Source organism: Danio rerio, chromosome 4 (genome assembly GCF_049306965.1).
Source record: "Danio rerio strain Tuebingen ecotype United States chromosome 4, GRCz12tu, whole genome shotgun sequence".
Classification (NCBI taxonomy): Eukaryota; Metazoa; Chordata; class Actinopteri; order Cypriniformes; family Danionidae; genus Danio; species Danio rerio.
The window spans coordinates 51,816,398-51,842,500 of NC_133179.1; the positions used below are offsets into that span (position 1 = coordinate 51,816,398).

At 38.4% G+C, this 26,103-nt stretch overlaps 2 protein-coding genes across 3 annotated transcripts in view; both read right to left on the minus strand.

Annotated features, from left to right (window-relative positions):
- Positions 1-11,551, minus strand: part of LOC103909906 (NLR family CARD domain-containing protein 3-like) — a 46,591-nt gene extending 35,040 nt beyond the window's left edge. The window contains exons 1-6 of one of the 2 annotated variants that reach the window (XM_073948281.1): positions 11,145-11,551; positions 9,870-11,106; positions 7,115-7,310; positions 4,858-6,640; positions 3,016-3,189; positions 834-1,007 (exon numbers count right to left, since the gene is read on the minus strand). In XM_073948281.1, the coding sequence (XP_073804382.1) occupies positions 834-1,007; positions 3,016-3,189; positions 4,858-6,640; positions 7,115-7,295 (2,312 nt within the window). In that variant the 5' untranslated portion in view covers positions 7,296-7,310; positions 9,870-11,106; positions 11,145-11,551. Of the gene's footprint in view, positions 1-833; positions 1,008-3,015; positions 3,190-4,857; positions 6,641-7,114; positions 7,331-9,869; positions 11,107-11,144 lie in introns of those variants that run through there. The other variant, XM_073948282.1, reaches the window with a different exon arrangement.
- Positions 11,552-17,263: 5,712 nt separating this feature from the next.
- Positions 17,264-25,175, minus strand: LOC141381830 (uncharacterized). The gene is made up of 2 exons (XM_073948898.1): positions 24,128-25,175; positions 17,264-21,315 (listed from the first exon to the last, which is right to left on the minus strand). Exon 2 carries the CDS (start codon positions 21,146-21,148, stop codon positions 20,258-20,260), a length of 891 nt encoding a protein of 296 aa, XP_073804999.1. The 5' UTR covers positions 21,149-21,315; positions 24,128-25,175; the 3' UTR covers positions 17,264-20,257.
- Positions 25,176-26,103: the final 928 nt, after the last annotated feature.

The window sequence follows — 26,103 nt, forward strand, 5'->3', positions numbered from 1 at the left end:
CGCCTCCTCCTGAAGTGACGAGCGATGCATTAAACAGCGTTTTCCAGCCACGGCCGCGCTTCATTTTAAAAATGTATAGTTTGTCTAAAGCAGGGATACAATCAGTCAGCCCAGTCGTCCCTCCAGAGTAAAAACCACATTTTGTATCTGCTGGTTTTGTTTACCTGCGGGAGTTCATTTACCCGCATGTAAATTCTAACCAATTAATAAGCAGTTTAGGAAATATGTTCAACAACATCTGGCCAATGAGAGATGTGGATTTTGTCAGATGACTGCATTTTGGTTTGTTTCAACTGGTTCAGACCAAAGCCAGCAGTGTGGTGTGAAAACCACCCAAAAACGGCAGAAATTGCAACAATGTATAATTTATTGCCCTTGGTCCGAACCAAATGAAGCAAACTACAGATGTTAACGCACCCTTAGTGTGGTTTTTGGATCTTATTTCAGCTTTTTTTTTCTCCAAAACCTACTAACCACACAATATATTTATTTCTTAAAACACAAGCATGTACATCAATATTTCTCACATATTATTGTAGCTCAGTTTGTGATGAATACAAATAAAACACATGTTGGCCAGTACTGTGTAATTAGCAGCTGAAATAAGCACAGATGTCGGGGCATGTCTAAACATCTCAGGGGTCCCAAAATCACCTCAGACCCCTGAGGGTTAACTACAGGTATAGTATGAGCAGTGTGAAACATAATTACTGATAAACCATAATTCCTGTTATCTGGGGTTTAGTATCACCCAGGTTTAACATGTTCAAGCATGAAGAGCTCTAATATGAAACTGTCTGACTGTAGTTATTGTAGAGTGGAGAATCATTTACCTCAGTGTGTCCAGTTTACAGTTCACAGTCTTCAGTCCATCAGAGAGAATCTTCACTCCTGAATCCTGCAGGTCATTGTTACTCAGGTTCAGCTCTCTCAGCACACAGTTTGAGGATTGTAAAGCTAAAGACAAACTCTCACAGCACTGAACAGTAAGTTTACAGAACTGTAGCCTGTGTAGAGGACAAACACAATATTGATAGAAAATTGTTGATCTGGTGTGTTTAATAGTCTGAAGCACATATGACTGTAGCAGAGATGGCAAAAGTTACTTAAGTAGAAGTACAGATACTCATGTTAAAAATGACTCTGGTAAAAGTAGAAGAACTCTGTGACTACACTTTTGTACTTAAGTAAAAGTAAAGAGGTACTGTCTCAAAAATGTACAAAAGTAAAAAAGTTAAAAGTACTCGTTTCACAGTCCAAAGACTTGCGGTGTAGGTGAATAATGAGTAACTAAATTGGCAGGAGTGTATATGTGTGTGAATGGGTGTTTCCTAGTACTGGGTTTCAGCCGGAAGGGTATCTACTGTGTAAAACATATGCTATAATAATAGGCGGTTCATTCTGCTGTGGCTACCCCTGATAAATCAGGGACTAAGCTGAAGGATAGTGAGTGAGATAGGTAGGTAACTAGTCCTCTCATACTATTGATACAATATTATAAACTAACCTACATTTCCAATTTGTATGTAAAATGTTTGTTGCCAATTTTATAAAAGTAGCCAAGCAGCATCACGCCCTGTAATACTGTACAACATTGCTCATAAAGTCAGCTCATGTATCATCAATCTGACGCAAACTCACAGCGTTCAGCATCAAGTTTTGTGGCCGTTAGATCAAAAACAACAGCTGCTATTCACGTTCATACACTCTAATAATAATTCTGTAGGCCTGTCTGTCTTTATAAATAATGTCATTTAACACTGAATTCTGCAGTGTAGATTTACTGTTGTAGTTGGTGTTACAGTGCACGGTGCTCAGCTATAGCACTGAGTAAAAAAGTAGAGCAATGACCAAGCAGTAATCTGCCACTCTCCCTCATGAAGCTAACACAGAAGTAACTGAAACTGCAATTCATGGTAATCCTGCTAGTCCTGGCTCCATATACAGCAGATTTCTATTGAGCCCACTGTTAAAATGGCCGACTTTACAGCAGGAAAAAAGGTGTTTTGGTTCATATGGCTAATATTAGCCTTCATGATACCTGTGAGGGGGTGATGTTTTTTATGACTCATCCGTTTCCTTTATATTAGGTGATATTAAGTCTGCATAATTAAGGGCGTGGCCACTTGAGTGTCTCCTCACCTCAGCTGATTCCGGCTGATTAGCCGCTGAACTCGATGTATTTTTTTGTTGTTTATGCGGCTTTACACAGTCAGTTGCATTTTGGAATTGTTTCCTACAAGTATCAGATGATATGGCATGCTGTGTGCACTTTACAAACCGTTCATGTGGCCTCTGTTTCCCAGGTGAGTGAAATGATATACTTATATACCATCTCTATAAATGTATTTGTTTTATAAGATCATTCATCATTTATAATGTATGTTAGAGCTGTAATGCACTCCAGAATCTGTCAGATTGATTAGCTGCAGGCTCTAGATCAGTCATCTGAAGTGTTGTCATACAGTGTTATGCTGGAGTTCATCAAAAGTCTTGTCTTCTTCTGTTAAGTCTTGTGCCCTTTATTTGTCCTTTGTTTTAAATGGTGCACGCTTGTTCAAAACTTTGGTAAACACTTGTTGTCTTTAAAAGCACTTTATAAATAAACATTGACTTGACTTGACATTGAATTATTAATCCTGTTTACTTTTTGAGCACTGTTGAGCGAGTTCTTAAACACCTGTGATTGGTCATTGTGTTCCTCTACAGAAATGATGATGCTGATGGCTGCGCTGATCACAGCTGACCCATGAGAGACGCAGTGGAGAAAACTCGTTCTTCAGACAGCCTGGATCCACAAGTATCACTGATAGATTACATTTAAATAGATTTGTCTTTTTTATTCAGAGTCAACACATAGATATAATCATATAATCATTATCAATGTGCAGAAATAAATAAAAACACATCCCTGCATTGTTTATTATTCTTCTGTTAATCTACTGAAAGGGGCTCCACATTTGGTAACACAATATGCAACTGTCTGTAGTTATTGTTGAGTGTAGAATCATTTACCTCAGTGTCTCGAGTTTACAGTTCACAGTCTTCAGTCCATCAGAGAGAAGCTTCACTCCTGAATCCTGCAGGTCATTGTTACTCAGGTCCAGCTCTCTCAGGACACAGTTTGAGGATTGTAGAGCTGAAGACAAACTCTCACAGGACCCAACAGTAAGATAACAGCCCTGTAACCTGTGTAGAGGACAAACACAAAAATGATTGAATATTGTTGATCTGGTATGTTTAATAGTCTGAAGCACATCTGACTGTAGTGTCTGGTTTAACTTCACTAATTAGTGAGTACATTTGCTGATTTTAGCATTTAATAGTTTTATTGTCTATAAAACACAATTAAATGGCTTCCTTCAAATGTTCCAATAGCCCAACTCTTCATTAAACTCCTAACACACAGGACAGGATTTTTTTAAATTCATTCTTCATCTCAGATAACAAACTCACAATAGACCAGTGTTGCCAGATGGAGCTGACTGATTCCAACCAAAAAGCTATTAAACACAAACCCAGTCAACACTGCAAAAGATATTCTGAATATATGTGAAAGACACTTGTCAGATGATATATTAGAGAGCAGGCGTGAGCTTCAGCTGTGTCCTCTGTGTCATTTTCTGTCTAATTCAGGCTCACACTGATACGGCTAACAGCTACTCTGACTGATAGGATTTACACAGCACAAGACTGAGTGCTTGTAGTGACACTACACTACCGTGACACTTTTCCTGGTGACGTGAAGCCGATCTGCAAATCACAGCACAATAGATTAGCTGACCAATCAGAGCGGACTCATTCATTTCAGAATGGAAAAAAAACATCAGTGTGATCATTCCACTCTTACCAGAAAGAACTTTTGGGGTGCTGTTCATTTTATAGCTGACTTTTGTGAAATTTCCGCTTATAGACAATGTAATTTACTGGCTGTTTCTTATGAGATAGTTCTCCTAAACATTTACCCTCCATTAAGGGTGCTTTCACACTTGGTTCAATTGCCTGAACCGTACCCAAGTTTGATTGTCACCCTTTGCCACCTCTGAAACTAATCAGATGGCGCTCTGTGGCGCGGCTGAAATATGAACTGCATCCTGAGTCGTGGTTGGGTGCTGCCGACAGCCGCCGACTTGCGGCGCCGGTGTTTACCCTGATAGAAACCTATGTTTAGAATTTTAAAATGCATGGTGCTGCACGATGCCGAACGGCGCTTCTGGTGTGCGACCTGCTGAAAACATTTATATCCAGTAGATTAAGTGGAGTCTGCGCTACCTTTATGATGTGACATGTTTAGTCTTTTGATTCTAGAGACATTTGACTGTACAGAGCCGTTTTGACACGACAGCATGGAGATCTTTAATCGTATAATCACTGAAATTAGCAAGTTGTCTAGAAGTGGCTAAGTCAACTTGGATGAGTGAGCAATTTGCAACCAGAATATTTAAGTATTAGCTAACTCAACATCCTCTGACTAACTTTAGGATGTTGACATACTGTCTGTGAGAAGACACACAATACCCGGACTGTGAAAGTCTGAGCGATGTTTGGTCCCTAATGAACGTAAAACTGAAGAGTATGGGAACAGATATAAATCTAAACTCTAAATTGAGTCATAAATGATGAATGTGATCCGTTCTTACAATTAGAAATACAGGCTAAATTTTAGGATCACTTAAAATTGGAGGCAGATTAAATTCAGAGCTAAAAAACAAATATAAATAAATTCTAACAAATAAAATGCTTTTCAGAAGCACTAAAGAAGCTTACATTTATTTAACTTTTGACCATGTTGTTAGTTTCATCATTGGGCTAATAGATGGACTTCTACAGATGAAAGAATGAAGCACTTTGACTTACAGAGCTCTTCTGGAGGTTTTGATGACTGCTGATAGTCTGATGAGACACTCGTCTGATCTCTGGAATTTCTGAAGCTCAAACTCCTCCAGCTCCTCCTCTGAGGTCAACAACACAAAGACCAGAGCAGACCACTGGGCAGGTGAAAGGCGAGCAGATGACAGACTTCCACTACTGAGGTGAGACTGAATCTCTTCCAGCAGAGTTTGGTCGTTCAGTTCATTCAGACAGTAGAACAGATTGATGGATCTCTCTGGAGACAGATTCCCTTCAAGTTTCTGCTTGATGTAGGCAATTATTTCCTCTTTGCTCTGGTCTCTGTCATCCTGCTGTGTCAACAGGCCTCGTAAGAGTTGTCGATTAGACTGGAGTGACAGACCGAGAAGGAAGCGAAGGTAAAGGTCCAGATGTCCATTCTTACTTTCCAGAGTCCTGTCCACTGCAGTCTTCAGCAAATCTGTCATTTTGACTTTATTTGTGCTTTTCTGTATAAAAAACCATCCATGTTTCTTGTCTCTGTCTAGAATCAGATGTTGATAAAGGGCTGTAATGAACTCCTGAATGCTCAAGTGAAGAAAGCAGTACATGGTACCAAGAATGATTCCCGTCTCCTCCTTAAAGATCTGGGTACACATGCCTGAGTAGACCGATGCCTTATAGACGTCAATGCCACAGTCTTTCAGATCGCTCTCATAGAAGATCACATTGTTTCTGTCCAGCTGCTGGAAGGCCAGTTTCCCCAGTGAAAGGATGAGGTTTGGATCCCAAGAGACATCTGCTGTGTTTTCTCCATCATACTTTCTTCTGCTCTGCTGGATCTGAAAGCGGAGAAAGTGTGTGTACATCTGTGTCAGAGTCTTGGGAGATTCCTGCAGTGTTTCAGCATGAGCCCTGTGTTTCAGTTTCAGTATGTTCTGGAGAACAGTGGCTGAAATCCAGCAGAAGACTGGGATGTGGCACATAATAAAGAGACTCTTTGTCTGTTTAATGTGATCAATGATTTCTCTGGCCTGATTCTGATCTGTGAGTCTCTTTCTGAAGTACTCCTCCTTTTGGGCATCATTGAATCCTCGTATCTCTGTCAGCCGGTCGATACAGTCAGCAGGAATCTTACTGGCAGCTGCTGGTCTGCTGGTGATCCAGATGAGAGCAGAAGGAAGCAGATTTCCCTTGATGAGGTTCGTCAGGAGAACATCCAGAGAGACTGCTGAAGATACATCACGACACGTCTCATTACCAGCAAAGTTCAGAGGAAGACGACATTCATCCAATCCATCAAGGATGAACAGGACTTTGAATCGTGTGCTTCTTGTAAGGTTCAGTCCTTTAGTCTCTGGGAAAAACTGAGTTATGAGGTCTTTTAAACTTTGTCTTTCTTTCTCCTTTAAGTTCATCTCTCTGAATGGAAGAGGAAATATGAAGCTGATGTCTTGATTTTCTTTCCCTTCAGCCCAATCCAGAACAAACTTTTGCACAGAGACTGATTTCCCGATGCCAGCAACTCCTTTTGTCAGGACAGTTCTGATCTGCTCGTCTTGTTCAGGCGCTTCAAACAAATGTTTGCATTCAATCTGTATCTCTAGTGACTGATGACGTCTGGAAGCAGCTTCAATCTGTCTGATCTCATGTTCAGTGTTGACCTGTTCACTCGCACCCTGAGTGATATAGAGATCTGTGTAGATGTTATTCAGAAGTGTGGAGTCTCCTTGCTGAGCAATTCCTTCAAACACACTTTGATATTTCTTCTTCAGGCTACATTTAAGCTGATTAATGAAGAGCAGCTCATCTAAACACAGGAGCAAACAAACAGAGAGATTTAGTCTTGACTTATTTGTAAGTGTCAGTCTGATAGATTGCCATGAGTAGGGCCAGACAGAACTTTCTGACTTTTTTTTGCTATTTCTGAGGAGAATTGTGTAGTATCATAACTAAAAAGTTAATATATGAAAAAAATCTTTTTAACTTATAAAATAATAATATTTAATAATATTTAATGTTTACAATGCAAATCCAATTAGATCCACTTAATTGGCAAAAACAAAGCACAAGTCTCTTATATAATATATCTACTAAAAGATTTTACAAACTGTACTGTAAATAAATCAAATAAACATTGATCAACAATATTACTGAAATTAAATAAAAACTGAATGAATATAAATGTACACACATTTACACAGGTAATTAAATAAACTCAATGATGGACTAAACATCTGTGTAAATCTGCAGGTTCGTGTGGGTCTATTCAAGAGTCTCTTACCCTGAAGAGTATCAGCAGCTTGATCTTGCTTCATCTCTCTCAGGAAGAAGAGTGTGAGATCAAGAGCTGCTTCTGTGATTCTGCTTCTGTTCTCATTTAAGTCCTTCACAAACTCTTGTCTGTTTTCTTCTTGTAAGATTTTCTTAAATTTCTCCAATTCATTCTTCAGAAATCTGATCATTTTGCTCTCAAGATTCTATGAGTGAAGAAAAGAGAACAATATTTACACAAAACATTAATTTACACAAAGTTGTTCATCCACAACCTGCCCATTAATTGAAAATATATTATAATACATTACACTATGAGTCTGTTAAATGCTTGATTCTAATTAGCTGATGAACATTTAAAGGTTATTTTCAGATAAACAGTTAAAGTACATCCAAGCAGGTTTTGAGCACATTACACTAAAGAGGGTCACACACCGGATGCGCAATGCAGCACACACATGACAGCTGGAAGTATCGCACACAAAGACGCACACATTCACATGTTATTAAATGAAATTTCACAGCTACGAAGGAGAAAAATAAAAAATACCAAAAGACAACAGTATTTGGATAAGATGTTTAAGAGACTAGTCCTACACACCGGAGCAGTTTGAGGACAAATACCTGACAAATGTCTGAAATACAACATCTGAACTGCTATGGGAACCAGAGTCTAATAAACCTCTAAACAAAGACATCTTGGCTAAATTTGGACTGTCAGTGAAAATCTAACAGACATCTAAGTATAGCCCTAATCTAGACTAGTCATCAAATACACATGAATGAACACAAATGTGTAAAGTTTTGCTAATTTAGTGTCTTTGTTGCTATATTAAGCGACTTTGCAGACTTTTCCAATAAGATGTCAAAAAAGTGACAAGTAAATTTTTTTTTTTGAGTCACTGGAGATTCTGGAGACTGACGTGTCTGTACTGTACTGTTCATGCTCTTCTATATGATCAGGGATTTCCAGCCATTTCAAAGCACCAACTGCAAATGATTTAGCAACTTTATCTCAAAACAACTTCTGCACCAAAGAGTGTGAGTTGTTTCCCTGCTACAGTCAGATCTCCGCTTCTCCTCTCGTTCAAATATTTGTATATTTATTTAACTATGTTTTGATTATTTATTATTTAACCGCAGTTTGGTCTTTTATTTCACTGATCTGGTGACCGTCATCAGGGAAACAGTTTAAATTTCTGCTTAGTAAAAAACACATTCGTTTCCATTTGGGAGGACACTACATACATATACAATACTGTTGAGTGTGTAAGTGCGTGAGTACATAGTGTGCCATTTGGGACGCAGAGATATACAGTGAGGTGAATTCCCCTGCAGATGTTTCTGGACCACAATCACGACATCGGTTTAGGAGGAGTCCGATTTTTTATGGCTTATCAATCATTATCACATGACTATATAAGCAGCAGCCATTGCACTGTTTTTTTTTATTTTTCATTTAGATTTTCAAATTTAAGCAAAAGCCACCTAGTGACATTTAGCGACTCTGAGCAGAGCTTAGCTACAGTTTATTGAAAGTAGGTACCAACCCTACACCTGGGATTGGCTGGAGTGACCGAGGGCGTGCTTGAAAAAAGGCAAATGGTGGGGCGAGAGAGCGAGTTATTTGGTGTGTTGTTTTGGTGTGAAATAAAAACTATGTTGTTGCTAAGTGTTATTTCTGATTGTGTTTCCATCCGTGTTTCCCCCTCTTGTTGTTTTTAGTTTTGTTTGTTGACATAGTAAATATTAAATTCTGTATATACAAGGTGAGAAGCAGTAGAGGTTGGACGCCACACTTTTCTTTTGTGTAAATATTTTCTCCTGTTTTTTATACATAGTCAGGGAGGAAGAGGTAGATTTAGTATTTTCATTTCTGTTTTTTTGTTAAGTGCAGCTAGTGTCATTTGGGTGTTTAGTTATAGTGTACTTTTTCTTTTTTCTTTTTCTTTGGGTCCTCTCCGAGGTATCTGGTTTCACATTCAAGAAAAAGACAACAACAAAAAAAGACACGATTACAACTGAACTACATTAATAATTAATATTAAAATATTCTAAACCCTAATATTAAAATATTTGGTATGCATGAAATTTGACATTATTGTCAAAATTATTCTGATATTATCACTAATATTCGATGTATCGTCCAGCCCTACTCATGACTAATGTAGATTATTATATTCATGTATAATATTATCTCTCATTGTTTACAATAATATTCCCTCAACCTTCACCATTTTAAAGCACAGTTCTGTATGGCTCAAAATAAGCTGCTGCATGAATAATTGAGATTATGAAGGATGATGAAGATCTGCTTATGCTTTAATGTGTCCTTTCTGCAAGTGATTTACTATTACTTTCAAAAGTCAATCCCTGCAGATAATGTGATATGAAGATGCATGTCTAGTGCATCATCTTAGAAGAACAAAAATCAGGTCATTCCAGCAAGACATAATAATAATAATGATGATAAAAACATAAATAAATAAAAGCAAAGTTATGATAACTAGAAAGCAACTCTTTGCCATGTCGAAATCATGAGAAATTATGTTGTGATCACAAGAAAACAAGAGAGAAAATATGTTTATTGCATGACCTCTTAAGGCCTCCATAGACTATTTAAGACTATTTATGCAATTTTATTTAGGCAAGGGGCCAAGTTCATGCAGGATACAAGATCCAGTTCTCAAAAATCTTGTAAACAAATATTTCTGTTTCATTTAGTTATTTCACTGATTTTATGACTCAAAATGAGTTTTTCCTACCTGGAAGATCTACTGGAGATTGTCTGTGAAGCTCTTGTGTCTCCAGAGAGTCTCGTCTCCTGAATCTGCTGACTCATATTCATCACTGTAAACAGATAAAACTACTGTAATAATATATTTAGAGGCAAACACATACAGATATTCAGTCATTCAATCATTTTCCTTTGGTTTACTTCCTTATTTATCAGGAGTTGCCACAGCAGAATGAACCCCCAACTATTACAGCAAATGTTTTACACAGCGGATGCCCTTCAAACACCCATACACACTCATTCACACACACACACACACACACACACTCATACACTAATGCCAATGTATTTCAAGAGTTCACACTTAGCCAATGATCTATCAAAGCTTGTTTGGCTTGCTGTCCCGGGAGAGAGCCTGAGCTAGAGGGGAGCCTGAGCTCGGTGGATCTCAGAACTCCCCGACTGCGATAGCTAAGGGAACATCTGAGAAGGGGGCTAAAGCGTGCTTGGTTCTTAAGCGTGATGTATGTCTTTAGATGGTGGGAGGAAACCGGAGAGCCCGGGGAAAACCCACGCGAACACGGGGAGAACATACGAACTCCTCACAGAAACTCCCACCCGCTAGGCGAAACTAGGCCAGTGGTGTTCTTGCTGTGAGGCTCTCAGTGCTAACCACTGGGCCACCGTGCTGCCCAATCAATGTCAAGGAGGAGAATAGGGGAGGAAGGGGGGTTTCTTCCAAACGAAGATAATGTGGACTGAAAACTGGTTCTTTAAAGTAGCTTAAGGCTCATATGATTGGAAGATAATGATTAGCTAATACGAGACCGGCAGTGATAAATCATAAGCACGTGATCCTCTCGAAATTAGTTTATAAACAAACTTCACTTAATCAATTCCCCTTTAGCGCATGTGCTTGGACTTGTGGGGGAAACCAGAGCACCCGGAGAAACCCACGCCAACACGGGGAAAACATGCAAACTCCACACAGAAACACCAACTGACCCTGCCAGGACTTGAACCATTGAGCTGCTTGCTGTGAGGCAATAGTGCTAACCACTAAGCTACTGTGCTGCCCCCAAATACAGACATATATCTTGCAAACACTGAAAATAAACAACATTCTGTAGTGCCACTGCTGTGTCACGTAGTTAATCTAGATGAGGAATCACAAAACACACGTCACTATTGAGTTCAGCAACTGAAAGACTTCACAAAGTAGCTGTAGAGAGAAATATTATATGATATATAATATTATATAAATACTGTAAATATACTGTAAAGTAAATATATAAATATTTACTTTACAGTTTATTATTACACAAAACTTTTAAGCTGCAACAGCTATGATTATTTTTCAAATCTGTATTCAGACACATTCACTAAACAGTTTTAGCTGTAAACATCTTTTATATTCCATAAGTGAGGAAACGATGATAAAGAACTTGAATTGAAGTGAATCATCTCTCTCTATATATGTGTGTGTGTTAAATTGACATGGAAATATTAAATTATGATTTAATGAAAAATAATTATAAGATTAGAAACTAAATCTGCCACCAGGAGTCTGTAAATGTCTTAATGAGCCACCAAAGTCATTCAGGAAGGGCTCTCTCTATTGGAGTGTTCAAATAATATGTTCAAAACAGTCCATGAGTGAGCAATAATGTAAAACCATGAATACCTTTCAGCAGATGATGGTGTTTCCTCACTGAGGTCTGGTGGATAGTTTTTTGACCGGTCACTCTTCAGAGACACAGAGCTGGACACACATGATCTTGATCTCACACTGAACACACAAACACACCAGAGGGAAAGGAGCATCACCACCTGCTGCAGTCTCTCTTATGAACACTAGAGGGCACATGGTTTTATCTTCCTGCACTTCATTTCCCATCAGCCCCAGTGCTCCTGATTGTCTCTTTGTAACAAAATTAGCTCATAGGGAATTATGAATGATTAATTATTTGCTTGTGCTATAACTTTATTCATCACTTGTATTCCCTCTTCCTATAGCAGCTGAATGTGTGTTAGATAGTGTTCAGTGGAGTTATTGAAGCATTACTTGTGTCACACTTCAAACTGTTCATTATTTGCTCATAACTAGAGTCCCTGATCTTGCTGAATACTCTAACTAGTGTTGTATTGTAAGGTTGTGTTCATTTTTTGGATGTCTGAAAGAATAATAGCGTAGACAGCTCGAGTTTATTTTATTTCTGTCTACAGTTTGACAAGGAAAGGAGAGGTTTTGGTGTGATTTGTCCTTTTTCATTACATTCATATCAGACAGGGCTGGATTAACCAATGGGCATTATAGGCACAGGCCTAGAGGCCTGTGTGCACTTGGGGCCCCTGCGAGGGGGGAAAATGCAGATTTTGCAGCGTCTATTTAGGATAAGTGTAAATAGCGCAGCTCGTTGGAATAAGCTAGTTAAGCGATTTACAACCCATCACCGTTTGACTGAAAAATCAGATGCATTATAGGTTTGTAGAAGTTTTACTTTAAAAATACCCTTAAATATATATACACACGCATATTGAAGAGCCTTGGTGTTGCCTCCTTTGATTAACATTTAATTGTAAACGTGGGCAATACATTATAGATGAATTTATTTTTAAAAATATTGTATTAATCAAGTTTTTTATTCAACTATAGGGGTGTGGGTCCAGGTAGGGGGCCAACAAGACATTGGGCTCTATTTTGACGGTCCATGCGCGAAACGGAAAGCGCAGGGCGCAAACGCTTTCAGGGCGTGTCAGAACGCATTTTTGCTAATTTAAGGACGGGAAAATCCGCTTTGCTTCATGACGCATGGTCTAAAAGGGTTGAGTTGATTTTCTTAATGAGTTATAGGTGACAGTTAACAGTTTTTTTAACAGAAAACAGTTAAACAGAGCATCTATTGCATGAGAATGAGAGATAAAAGATCTACTTTCACTTTCGCTTTCGTGGATAGGGAAACCTTTATACACAGACATCAATTAGTCTATAAATAATTAATTTAATTTGTGAAGCGCAAAGATTTGTTTCAAAACTATTTCTAAATTCAGTTCTAATTTCTAGCAAACGAATAAATGAACAATAATAACGAAGTGTGCTCAAAAACCTGAGTTATATCCTAAAACACATGCTGTGCCCCATATGGTCTAAAACCTGACAGGTGGGCAAATCTAAGCTTGTTTTTAATAAAACAAATATAAATATGGATATAATAAATAATACTGCTAATAATAATAACATTATACAAAAGCTAATTGTTATGAATGAACTGAAAAAGCCTCCCGAGATGAAGAAAGCATGAAGGCAGTGATTTTTCATATTTATGTAGGCTAGAAAATAATATGTTTTGTAATATTTGAATCCTTTATATTTATATCCTATATCTATTCTTAATATATCCTATATATATCCTTAATATTTAAATTTTTCTAAAGCATTATCTAAAGTCATAAACAGCAGATAAATGTGTTATGGTCAGATATTTGTCCTTATCAGGAGTATAGATGAAGACATTCAGAAGAGTCTGAAAATGATATAACACTGTTCTTGTGTTTCTTATCTATTGAGCCTTTAAAGTGTTGTGTAAATATAATAAAATGTTCTAACAAATACTGAACCAGTCCATGTGTGAGCAATAATGTACAACACAACATACCTTTCTGCAGATGATGGTGTTTTCTCTCTGAGGTCTGGTGGATACTGTTTAGACCGGTCACTCTTCAGAGACACAGAGCTGGACACACATGATCCTGATCTCACACTGAACACACAAACACACCAGAGAAACAAACTGCAGGACAAACTTCAGTCTCCTTTACAAGCGATTATCAGACAAATATGAGTTTGTTCAGTTTAATTCAGCACTAATAGTTGACTGAAGGTCTGTCTGATCAGGTCACCAGATCGAGCGGTCTGTAATCTAGAATGATCTAAACACATTTGCTGAAGCTGTAAACTGAAGCTTTGTCCATCATTTGATCAGGCAATAGCAACACAAATAAGTGCATTGTTGTTGGTCTTTGTTCTTCAGAGAAAGTGTTGAAATAATGGTGTAAAAACAGAGTCAATACCTGTGTTTCTCTGAGAGAGAGTCCTTTACTCGCTCCTCTGCCATACTGCAGCTAAAACACCAATGCAGACATTAGCAGAGCTTTCAGGAAACAATCAGCCGCTGACCATCACCTGGAGATGACAATATACTGAGATGAAGAACAACACACTTTATAGCAATCAATGCTCACTTCACTAACAACACCGCACTCAAACAGACCACATGATGGGGGACAACACAATACTACTATAATACACTAGATTACAGTGTTTCTCCATTGGTTTGACTCTTTTCTTGAAACAGAAATGACATTCTCAAGACTCTAAGATCATTTGGCAAAACACTACAGCTCACTTACAAAAGCGCATATCTTGCCCAAAACAGTTCACTCGAGTGTCCAAACTAAATGATCTTCTAATTTAAACAGTCAGTGCCCCCAAAACGTCAAAATGTTCAGATGTTTGGTCATCATGGCAAAGCAACACTAAAACATCCCTCATGTCCACCTCACAGTCTTAGCCCAGTCCTTCACTGACAATGCTTACTGTACCGTTTTTGTCCAGCCGACAATGTATAAAACTGAAAACAGAAACAGGATTTTAGGGTACGAGTAGCCTCCAAGGTTTGACGTCACACATTGCACTCATACTGCCAGGGAAACGGTCACTCCTTTATTATTGTAATGATCAACCACACACAGCATCTTCCATATATCAGAGCAAAAAGAGTAGAGAGCTGTAATAAACTGTCATCAAATGCTCCAAGCATTCACCTGCTGTATGGTGTTCATGCTGTTATGGTCTTGACTGATTTGGACAGTTGAACAGACTATTGTGCATGTGATGACTTATACAATGAAATGACGCCGACACGTTTTAGAGAGAAAGACCATTAGACTGAGCATTACCAATCAGTTTAGATCAACTAGATCTATTCACTTGGAAACTGTGCTAAATGTCGGCTATCTGTACTTAATCATGTGCAAAGATGAACTTAGACATTTGAAATTTGATTAAATGAATGGGAAATTCAGCTCTGTTGTGAACAATTGCCAAGTGGTTCAGAGGTTTGTCCATGTTGTTTTGAGAATTTAATTCCTGTTTCAGGAAATGAGCCAAACCAAAGGAGAAAAACTGAAATAAATCTGACATACCTTGATCAGAAATCTAAAAAAGAGAGTAAATGCTGAAGCCATTGTGGTCCAGCGGTTAGCACGTTTCATTATGAAACGTGCTGACCGGAGTTCAAACCTCACCTGAGTCATTTATTTTCATTTTTAGTGCTAAGACATGTAATACTGTTTGGGTTACTTATATAGGTGTACATATTTTATTTTTTGTGTGACCACCGTTATAAAGGACTGGATATCTATAAAAAGTTCAGCACAGAATATATATTCAGATATTGCAGGAAAGGACGTTATGCTGTTGTAAAGAATAGTGTTGGAGATTCAGCTCCCCTTTAATCTTAAAAGCAGCTGTGTCCTTGTAAAGACGTGATCGTGTCATTAGAAACTGAATTGGAAATGACCTGATTTTAATATAGTCAGTCGTGAACTGAGGTGGGCCGGTCTAAGGCTTGAAACTCCAGCGCTGTAAAGGAGTCCCGCTCCGGCCCTGTGTAGCACTGCAACTAGTTTTTATTATACGTGACTTTACAGGACTCAAAATTAAGCATTTACCAAATGTATCTCTGACCACAACAAAAATAATTATTTCTTAGCCATAAATTTTAAATAATGTGTCAAAAAAAAGCTAAATATAGCTGTATACATGCTCTTTTTATTTAACAAAACTTTTCTCTAATTGTTCTGGCTAAAGCTCCCAGATCACCAGTTAACCAAACAATGTGTTAATCTCCTATTAAAGCAATCTTAGTATATATATATATATATATATATATATATATATATATATATATATATATATATATATATATATATATATATACACACACACACACACACACACACACACAATTAAACCATATTAACAAAAATAACAACAAGCAAAAGAAAGCTGGTGAAAAGCATACCGTGTGATAATAGGATCACGTTAACATTAGACCTGTTAATAATCTGTTTAAAGAATGGGGAAAGAAAAGAGAAAGCAGTAACCGGCGCCGCTGCTGCTTACAAAAATACATTTATTTAAAATCTGGAGCTCTTGAAAGCAGTAGGTCTGCAGATTCACAAGCATCATCCTTTGTCCAGTCGAGATTAAAGAGAGCAGATCGCACCAGGTGAGTTTCCAGGCACGCGAAAGAAAACGGGAGCGCGCACGCTTTGTAAACAGCCGCTCGCATAACATGACCTGTGCGCGTGAGTGATCTTTCTTTTGCTCGCGTGAAGACAGTTTTTTTTATCAGTCCTGCTGCTGCTTCTCGATTCTAAGATCACATATGCATACTGGGCTATCTTTATTGTCAAACCCTGCTTTTAAGAAAGCTACAATTTGAAAAGTGTTTCCCGCCAGGAGCGTCTGTCTCACCCGCCGCTGCTGAAATATAAACATCCGCATTCTTCCTGTTCACGGAAGCTCTGCTTTCACTTTCGATTTCGTGACTGTTTAAAGTTTATTTTGTGCTGAATGATGTGAAATTATCAAGTCAACCTGATATAGAAGAGCACAAACACTTTTAATAGATAAAAATAACCCACTATATTGTTAACATGACGTGTTTTCACCGTGTTTGGTTTGAGGTTTTGAGCTTCAGGAGCAGACAGTGCTATAAATCACGCTTATAAACACGCTTATACACATATAAACCCTTCATCATCTCCACAAATCAGCATAATGTAGAATTGTTAAACTCACCTGCAGAAGTACAGACGCTCTTGTGCAACAGGAACACAATCTGAGCTCTTTCACTTCACTAAAACACACCTGTGTGATCTACAGGTGTATCCTGAAATAATATTGGCTCCACAGAGCGGTGCTTACATGAATATTCATGAGATTCTCCTGATTGTGGGCGTGTCTTCAAGACAACAAACCGCTGAAGATATCTGTGCAGATTCTCAGAGCTCGAGTGTGTTGAAGGAGGATTTTGAGAAAGTTTCAAGAAAACAAATGAGTATTGGAGCTATAAAATAAGAATATAAATAACATTATGGGTCTATATATGAATACAGAACTTACAGATCTCTGTGTTAGTTCATATATTCTATAGGACACTTTACAATAAGACCAACATTAGATCAGTCAGTACTGGAACTGATATAACAAGCAACTCAAGATGATCAGGATGCTGAAACTAGCACAGAATATTACTGTTAGACACAAAATTAGCTGAACCCAGTGAATATACAAGGGAGAATCACATCAAGTGTTAATAAAGATGAAAAATCAAGAGAAAATAAGACTTTAACTTCAGCTGAAATGTTGTTTTATTCAATATCTCATTTGACTTTACATTAGAATTCAGTTTTCTTTATCAAATACAAACTCATACACACGACAATATCCAGTGAAATGCTTATACGACCAGCCATGACCTTAAAGACAACAAGACTATAAATGAGAAATAAATGACTGAATGAAATAAGAAATAAAATATAGACAAACTTTAGCCATAGGAAATAAATCTGTAGAGAATAAAATAAACACATTAAAACCCGTGGCTATACAACTGTAGAGAACTTTAGCTGTAAACTGACTCCATGTACAGTGACACCATAACTGAACTGAACTAGAATACACACAGAGATATGTGTGTGTGTGTGTGTGTGTGTGTGTGTGTGTGAGTGGAGTGTGTAACTGTGGCTGAATGTGCAGATGTGTCCACAGACGTGCTGAATGTGTGTGTGCTGTGTGTGTTGTGATTGAGAGAGCGTCTGGGGTCCGTTCTTCGTACGTGGATTACTCAATTAGCTGGATTTGGATGTTGACGCTTTGACACGATCCAGGATCGTTTCGTTCTTCAAAGCTGATCCGAAAGTTGTTGTCATAGCAACAGTTCTGCTAGGTCAAACCTAATCGGGAGAATATCCTAAATGTTCTTCATCTGTCATTTCCAGGAAATCTTCATCAGTGCGAAGGGGGGCATTCATTTCAGGGAATATCACCCTATTGCTCAAATATTCGCCTTCCTGCGTACATTTCTCACACCCCGAGTAGCCTGTGTGCCCTTTTATATTTTTCAAAAAAGCTCGGGCAGGAGCATCACAGACCATTGAGCACAGTTTGAGCCTCATTGATATTCCCTGAAATGAAAAGCCTTTCTCCAACAATGAAGTTTCAGCCACAAAATCTTCCAGGTATTCGGGAAGGCTTGCTGGCTTGCTAGTGCCAAAGAAAAGCCCAATTACAAATGGGTGATGCGGAGGGAGGTTTTTGATGACTCCAAGAATGGGCCAGAATTGGGTGGATGAACTTTTAAATACTGGCAACCCATCCACATTTGCTGGGAGCTCTAAGCATAAGCCAATCCACATTTGTTTGCCTCCAAAGTGTTCTTCATTGAATTCAGGATACCAAAATAATGGTATGTCCCACCAGCCTTTTCCTGGACCACCACTGACTCTGACTGAGAGGTCCTTAGAAGAGTCCTTGCATCAGATGGCAATGATGGATGATGCTCCTTCAGTATTTCTAATAAATTATTAATTGCACTGTGTTATGTTTTCTTTGAGTGCCCATGTTGCAAGTTTGCTTTGTAGATAAGCTTCCTCTTCCTCGTTAGAGCTGCTGTTTTCAGACTGTGAAAAATCTAGCTCCTAGGCAAAGATGATTCATAGTCTGTGAATTCCTCATCTGTGAATTCCAATTGTAAATTGGTAGACTCTCAGCATTAAAGGAATTATCAGAAGCACACTGAACTGACTTCAGTTGTTGTTTTACCCTTTCTCTAGATTTGCGTTTTAAAGTCCAGTAAGAGGGTGTATTTGCCATACTTAAGAGACACACACAAAACAAAAAAAATACAAGACAAAGAAAACAAAGGACACAACAAGAAATGACCATGAGTAACACTATGTAGTAAATACTGTGTAGTTGTCAGATAAAAGATATAATTACAAAGTCAGAGATGACCTTAAAACCTTGTAGTTTTAACAGCTGTTAAGAAACAGAAGACACATGAATGAGTAGACCTCTAAAAAGTGTCATAGCTTTTAACAAAATTTTAAGCAATTATATTAAATAATTTAAACTGGATGTGCAGTCTTGTTTTAACTTTTAATTATTTTAGGATAGATTTTTTACTCTAAGTGGTCCTGCTATTCTTGGCTCTTAGCCAGCTTGCTATGGTCAGCGAGATGTCACAGATCTATGTCATGTCAGCAACTGTTTTGAAACCAAAGTTCTCTCTCCATAGATACAACTTATGCAAAAGGAACTAAGTGTTTACATACATTGTCATAATAGCATAATCACTTGATAACATGTTACTCATTCTAACTTCTGACACATATAGCTTCACACAAGTATTTAACATATATAATCAGTGCTTTACATATTCAGTTATTCTACACAATCAGTCACTCAGCCTTCTCCTAGTGTTGCTCCTGTGCTGGCATACTCTTCTTACACAGACATATCACTGTATTTTTAACACAGGCTGGCATGTTTGCTGCATACATTTTGAGAAGAGAAAATTAACTGCTTTACACTCAGAAAATACTTCACACAGAGAGAATAAAATCTTCAGTAACAGCTCCGTTTTGATAATCAGTTTCACCAAGTCTTGGATATTATTTACTTCGCTTCCTTCCGGGATTCCAAAAATTCTAATGTTATTTCTACAAGAGCATGTTTCTAGAGCATGTTCTCTTTTTCTCTTTGGATAGACTGATCGAGCATTTCTTTCATCTGAGCAACGTTCTCCAATTCTCCCAACTCGCTGCTCCACTTTGTTGACCTTTTCTGCCGTTGTGTTTAGGTCCATAAAAAGGCCATCCAGTTTTTGATTTACTTCTTGTTTAAAGTTACTTAGTTCCATTTTCACTTCTTTTGTGAGAGAATCTTGGAAGGCGGTTAAGTCAGATTTAATATCCATCTGGAAAACTTTGATGTCTGAATGTATTGCTGCAATGCAAGCTGACAGGCTATCAGCTATCCTGTCTGTCTCTGATTTTTAATCTGTTGATTTCTCTTTTTTTTTTTTCAGGATTCTTCCCCCCCCCTTGTTATTTAAATATGGTTTAGGTTATCATATATGATGTAAAAAGGATGATTAATACCAGTGTGTATGGGAGCACTTTTTCTATGCTGCTACACGTGTTGACGACATACCGAAAACCATCCCATGTGTTTCTTAAGCTGCCCCGGATGAGTGAAACTCTGTACACACTGATCATGACTACATTTACTCTCCAGTGTGAATCCTCTCATGTGTTTTCAGGGTTCGTGAGTGAGTAAACCTCTTACTGCAGTGTGAACACTTGTACGTTTTTTTCTCCAGTGTGAATCCTCTGGTGCCTTTTCAAATCTCCAGCTGTAATAAAAGTCTTCTCACACTCCAAGCACATATACTCTCTCACACCAGTGTGAATCTTCATGTGTTTATTAAGGGATGATGATTGGTTGAAACTCTTCCCACACTTAGGGCATGTAAATGGTTTCTCTCCAGTATGGATCCTCATGTGTTTAATAAGGGATGATGATTGGCTGAAACTCTTCCCGCACTGAGAGCATGTGAATAATTTCTCTCCAGTGTGGATCCTCATGTGTTTATTAAGGTATGATGAGCAGCTGAAACTCTTCCCACACTGAGGGCATGTGAATGGTTTCTCACCAGTGTTGATCCTCATGTGTTCATTAAGGTGTGATAACTTCATGAAACTCTTCCCACACTTAGGGCATGTGAATGGTTTGTCTCCAGTATGAATCCTCATGTGTTGATTAAGGTGTGATGATTGGTTGAAACTCTTCCCACACTGAGGGCATGTGAATGGTTTCTCTCCAGTGTGGATCCTCATGTGTTTAATAAGGTATGCTGATTGGCTGAAACTCTTCCCACACAGTGTGCATATGAATGGTTTCCTTCCAGTGTGGCTCATCATGTGTTCATTAAGGGATGATGATTGGATAAAACTCTTCTCACACTGAGTGCATGTGAATGGTTTTTCTCCAGTGTGGATCCTCATGTGTCTGTAAAGCGATGATGATTTGTTGAAACTCTTCCCACACTGAATGCATGTGAACGGTTTCTCTCCAGTGTGGATCATCATATGTTGATTAAGGTGCGATAATTGGCTGAAACTCTTCCCACACTGAGTGCATGTGAATGGTTTCTCTCCAGTGTGGATCCTCATGTGAATCTTCAGTTTGCATTTGCTTACCAAACTCTTTTCACAGTGAGTGCAGGTAAAACAACTCTTGTCTCTCACTTTTAAAAAACCATCAGTCTCTAAATGAGTTTTGTCTTCAATATTGACATGATGTTCCTCCTCTTTATTCTCATCGTAGTCTTTAATTAGGTCTGAAATAAAAAAAAGTTCAGTTTTTAGTAAATCATTAAAATTCTCATCAAAAGCTGAAGTGAAAAGGCTCTAAAACATTGGCTACACAAACCTTAATTTTAATGCAAATTAAATGTAAAGACATAGCAGATCATATTTAGATTGATCTTGTCATATCAACCTCCTGGTGTCCATTACACACATACACATTTAAGCTAGCGCTGTCAAAATTAACGCGTTAACGCATGCGATTAATTTGAAAATGCGTTAAAAAAAAAAAAAGAAATTAACACAGTTTTTTTTCCTGTTGTGGCAAGGGGCAGTTTCCCGCTGGGTCGACGTACGTTTTGGGCCGGGCCAGGGCCGAACTGGGACTCTTTTTCAGCCCTGGAGTTTCAAGCCTCAGACCGGCTTACATCAGTTTACCACTGACTATATTAAAATAAGGTTATTTCCAATTCAGTTTCTAATTACACTATCACGTTTTTTTTTTTTTTTTGGAGAAAACAGCTCTTTTAGAACTTCAAATGTTCAACAACCCAAACAGTATCATGTCTTAACAATAAAAATGAAAAAAAAAAAATTTAACCAAACGGTCCACAAGGACTGAACCCAGGTTAGCCGCGTCATAATCTAACGTACTAACCACAACAGCTGTACGTTGAATGGCGACTTATCTAGTTATATCATCATTAACCTGCAGGCTGCATCCTGCTCACGAGGCTACAAGAAAATAGATAAAAAGAGCAGAGCTGCGGTAAAATAATGAATAAGAAGGCTGTGGTCAAGTAAATAAATAAATTATTTTTAAAAAGTGTGACTGCTGAGAGCAACAGATTCTGGAACTAGGGACACCGGCCCTCGCGGCCAAAAAACAGATGATCATCTGGGCTGATCATCTTCTTATGATCTGATCGGCAAAAAACTTGGCAGACTATCGTGTTTTTCTGCCTAAGCGATTGACAATCCTTTGAGCTGTCACGCTCTGAAAGTAAGATGTTTCTTTTCCGGACAGAGTGGCCTTGTGACATAATCTGCAGCCCATTGGTTCTTTTCTTTATTGACGTTGGGCTGACCCAATCACAAACTTCCATGTTGTGCTATGTGTAACGTAGGTGTGTATTTGTCAGAATAGTCGAGAGTCGCACCTTATGCGCGAGTCCGAGGGAGAGCAGAAGCGGAGAGCAGGCATTTGCCATTTGCATCTGCGCTCTGCAGCATGCAGCGGGGCACAAATCAATATATTCCTGTCTATTCTATTTAGTTACCTCTCTGTCCATATAAATATACTTTTTTTTACTTTTAATCTCCACCCTGGCCCGCGGCAACTTCCTCCTATGCTGTTTCCTTAACCTGCAAGTCTTTATTTTACAAATTAAAAAAGAATGTCTGCTTCTAAAGCTCTGAGGAGTGTTATTCATGTATTTTAAGATGCACTCGGTCAGAAGACAAGCGCATGAGATATCATGACATTGTGTTTTTAATCATCAGCATGATGTAGGCTTATAGTGACAATAATATTTGTACAATATGGTTATAATAATATTTATACATGACCAATCTAGTGTGCAACTTAAGCAACTTTTTTTTTTACATTTAGTTTTGTAGTTCGGACAGAAACAAATATTTGTTGCATTTTTTAATTGTTTAAGTTCATTTGATTGACAATGTAAAATCTTTTAGCAACGTTTGATGTTTCATTGTTGAGTTAAACATTTTTTTAGGGTCTCTGACACATTGCTTTTATTTTATTTATCTTTATTTTATTAATCAACATTAACTGTGCATCAGCATGCAGTTTTTGTTATGTTCATTATTTATTAGGCTCCCTCAAAACACACAGGCACCCACATTTCCAGTCTGGATTAAAATGTTATTGTAATAATAAATATTAAAGGGGTGGTCCAGAATGTAATTTTAAGGCTTGGTTGTGTTTATAAGATACAAAGCAATGTGTGCTTATGTTTCACTTGAAGGAAATCGCATAATTTTTTCATAGATCTCACTTTGATTATACACAGCTACTCAGCTAACATGAAAATGACTGTCATATTTCCTAGTTCCTCTAAAAGGCCCGCCCTCAAGTGACTCTGATTGGTCATCGTTATAATGTGCTGCTATTGACGGATCGGCTCCACTTCACGCCCATAAAACCACGCGCTTTTCTGCTGTGTAAACATGCAGTCAACCTCGCGCCCGCTCTCTAAAATAACATCTGACAAGTGTCTGTAACTAAGGAGTGAAAATGGGGTGCAGCTCCTTTAACAGCGTCTGTGTGTGCGTTTATGTGTGTGTGAATGTGTGAACTTTCTTTAGCAAGCGCATGTGCGCGGGACTTTCTTTTTCTCTGATGCTCGGATTAAGTTATTTTCTGTAATATATCGTGACAGAAGAATAAAGCACAAGATGTGAGATGCTACCTGTTGAGCCTTGATTTATTATTCTGCTGCGACCACTAGTCAGGTAAGCTAATCTGTATTTTTTTTTTAACTCCATGCGTTACACGATGTCTTTCATGAGTATCCGGAATATGCCGGTGTAAGTAATATAAATCATCCACATATCTTTTGCAACTTTATTATCTGAGATGTGAAACACATGGAAAAGCTGCCTGAAGACAATCAGTGCAGTCCCGTGCGCACACACATAAGAGACACGAACGTGCTGGTTGTGAGTGTGTGTTACAGCAGTTTGGCTGATAGATATGAATTTGTAGCTAAATCGTTTGCCCGCAAAGCAGCATTTTGCATTGTTTACATTATTGCTACAGCATACAGTTAACGCTAGACACTGTACATGTCATGATCAATTTTAACAAATAAAAACACTTACTTGTAGCTTACAACTTCTGCTTTGAGGAGATTTTAGCCGAATCCAGCACTGAACTGGAAGAGATTCTGGAGCTGTTTTGTCAAATTATGCTTGCTGAGTATTTTATAATTCTCTGGAAGATAATTAATATTGAACTGAAGGCACTTCTGTCTTTGTGTCGTGTCCTTTGGTAGCCCAAATACAGAAACAGACGAAGCTCTGTGGAAACAGCCGTGTTTAGACGCATTTTTAGCTTCATCTCTGCTATAACGTTACATTGCTTCTGGCCACGGCCCTTACCTGCATGCACAGTGTGGGATGCGCAGTAAACAAACTTGTGACGTCACAGGGGGCGGCAAAATTCGTTCATTGTAGTCTTTGCTAAGCTAACTCTGTAAAAACCAAGGTCTCCCTTTCCATTGAACTTAGAACTTTTTACACTCAGAGACATTTTTTATGTTCACACAGCTACATTACACATCAACTAAAGTTTAAAATATGAAATCGTAGTGGACTACCCCTTTAAGTGTGGACGTTTAGTTCAGCTCATTCAAGTCAGGCTTTTGACTTTAATCCCCGCTTTTCTAAACCACTTTATTGAAATAGCCCCCTGATCTTTATTGTTTTAGAACTTCAGTTGCCTATTAGAGAAATGACCAGGAATAATAAACTGCAGAAAACAGTCTCACTACTTGCTCTACAAACAGGTGTGTTCATGACTATACATACAAATAAAAATAATAAAATGAGAAAATATGACTTTGCAACATCAAGCAGCATTAGGCATGGTCCAGTATAGGATACTGACAGTATGATAACCTAAAATATATTTTCTTCTGAGACACTTTTAAAATATTTTTGAGCAGTAAACATGTCAGGCTAAATCATTCTAATGAATCACAGATTTCTTTACGATTTAAAACAGCATCTTTGTTCTTCGGTCTGCAGGGCCCGGTTTTTCAAAAGGTTTAATCCGGATCAAATTGATCCAGATTTAGTAATTCTGTTTTTGCGATCCGTGATCAGGTAATCCAGCATACTTTTTGAGCCAGTTTTTCAAAGCAACATCGGATTGGATCATTCTGATCAAATGTACATATTTTCAAAAATTTTAAAATTGTGTGTTTTTCTCACCCCTTTCTGCTCCTTTGAAGGCCTTTTCAACCCATGGGTTAACCCAGAAGATGCGAAGCAGTGAGATGCGCAACTCGCAGTGCCAAAACTGGACAGTCGCGCGTCTGAGGAATTCAAATGTACATATATTCATAAATTTTAAAATTGTGTGTTTTTCTCACCGCTTTCTGCTCCTTTGAAGGCCTTTTCAACCCATGGGTTAACCCAGAAGATGCAAAGCAGTGAGATGCGCAACTCGCAGTGCCAAACCTGGACAGTCGCGCGCCTGATGAATTCAAATGTACATATATTCATAAATTTTAAAATTGTGTGTTTTTCTCACCCCTTTCTGCTCCTTTGAAGGCCTTTTCAACCCATGGGTTAACTTACGGGCACCAGAGGGTGCAAAGCAGTGAGAAGAGCAACTCGCGGTACCAAAAACGTACAGTCGCGCATCTGAGGGACCCAGGCTCGCGCATATGAAAAATGATAAAAAATTTCGCACTCTTCACCAGATTGCACCCAAGTCTGGTTAACCCATGGGCTAAGGGAACCTTGAGGAAACAGTGAAGGGATTGCGACGGGGCTGTACGCGGCTTGGGGCGTGAGCCTGAGGTCATAAGGATGTCATAACCATGTCATCTATGAAAATTTGCATATTCCTCACTTTCATCTGCGGGCCAGGTGACCCATGGGTCAATCAAGAAGAAGAAAATGTGAAAGGCATGCAGAGGATGAAGAAAGTTGTAGGAAACAAAGCCTCATGACCAAAAACAAACATTTGGAAATTTTGGGCCCTCTGCGCTAAGCCCCTCCCTTTAGTCACCGGTCACCCCCATGCAAAAGGGTCAAAAATGTGAAAAAGCGTAAATTCGCAACAAAGG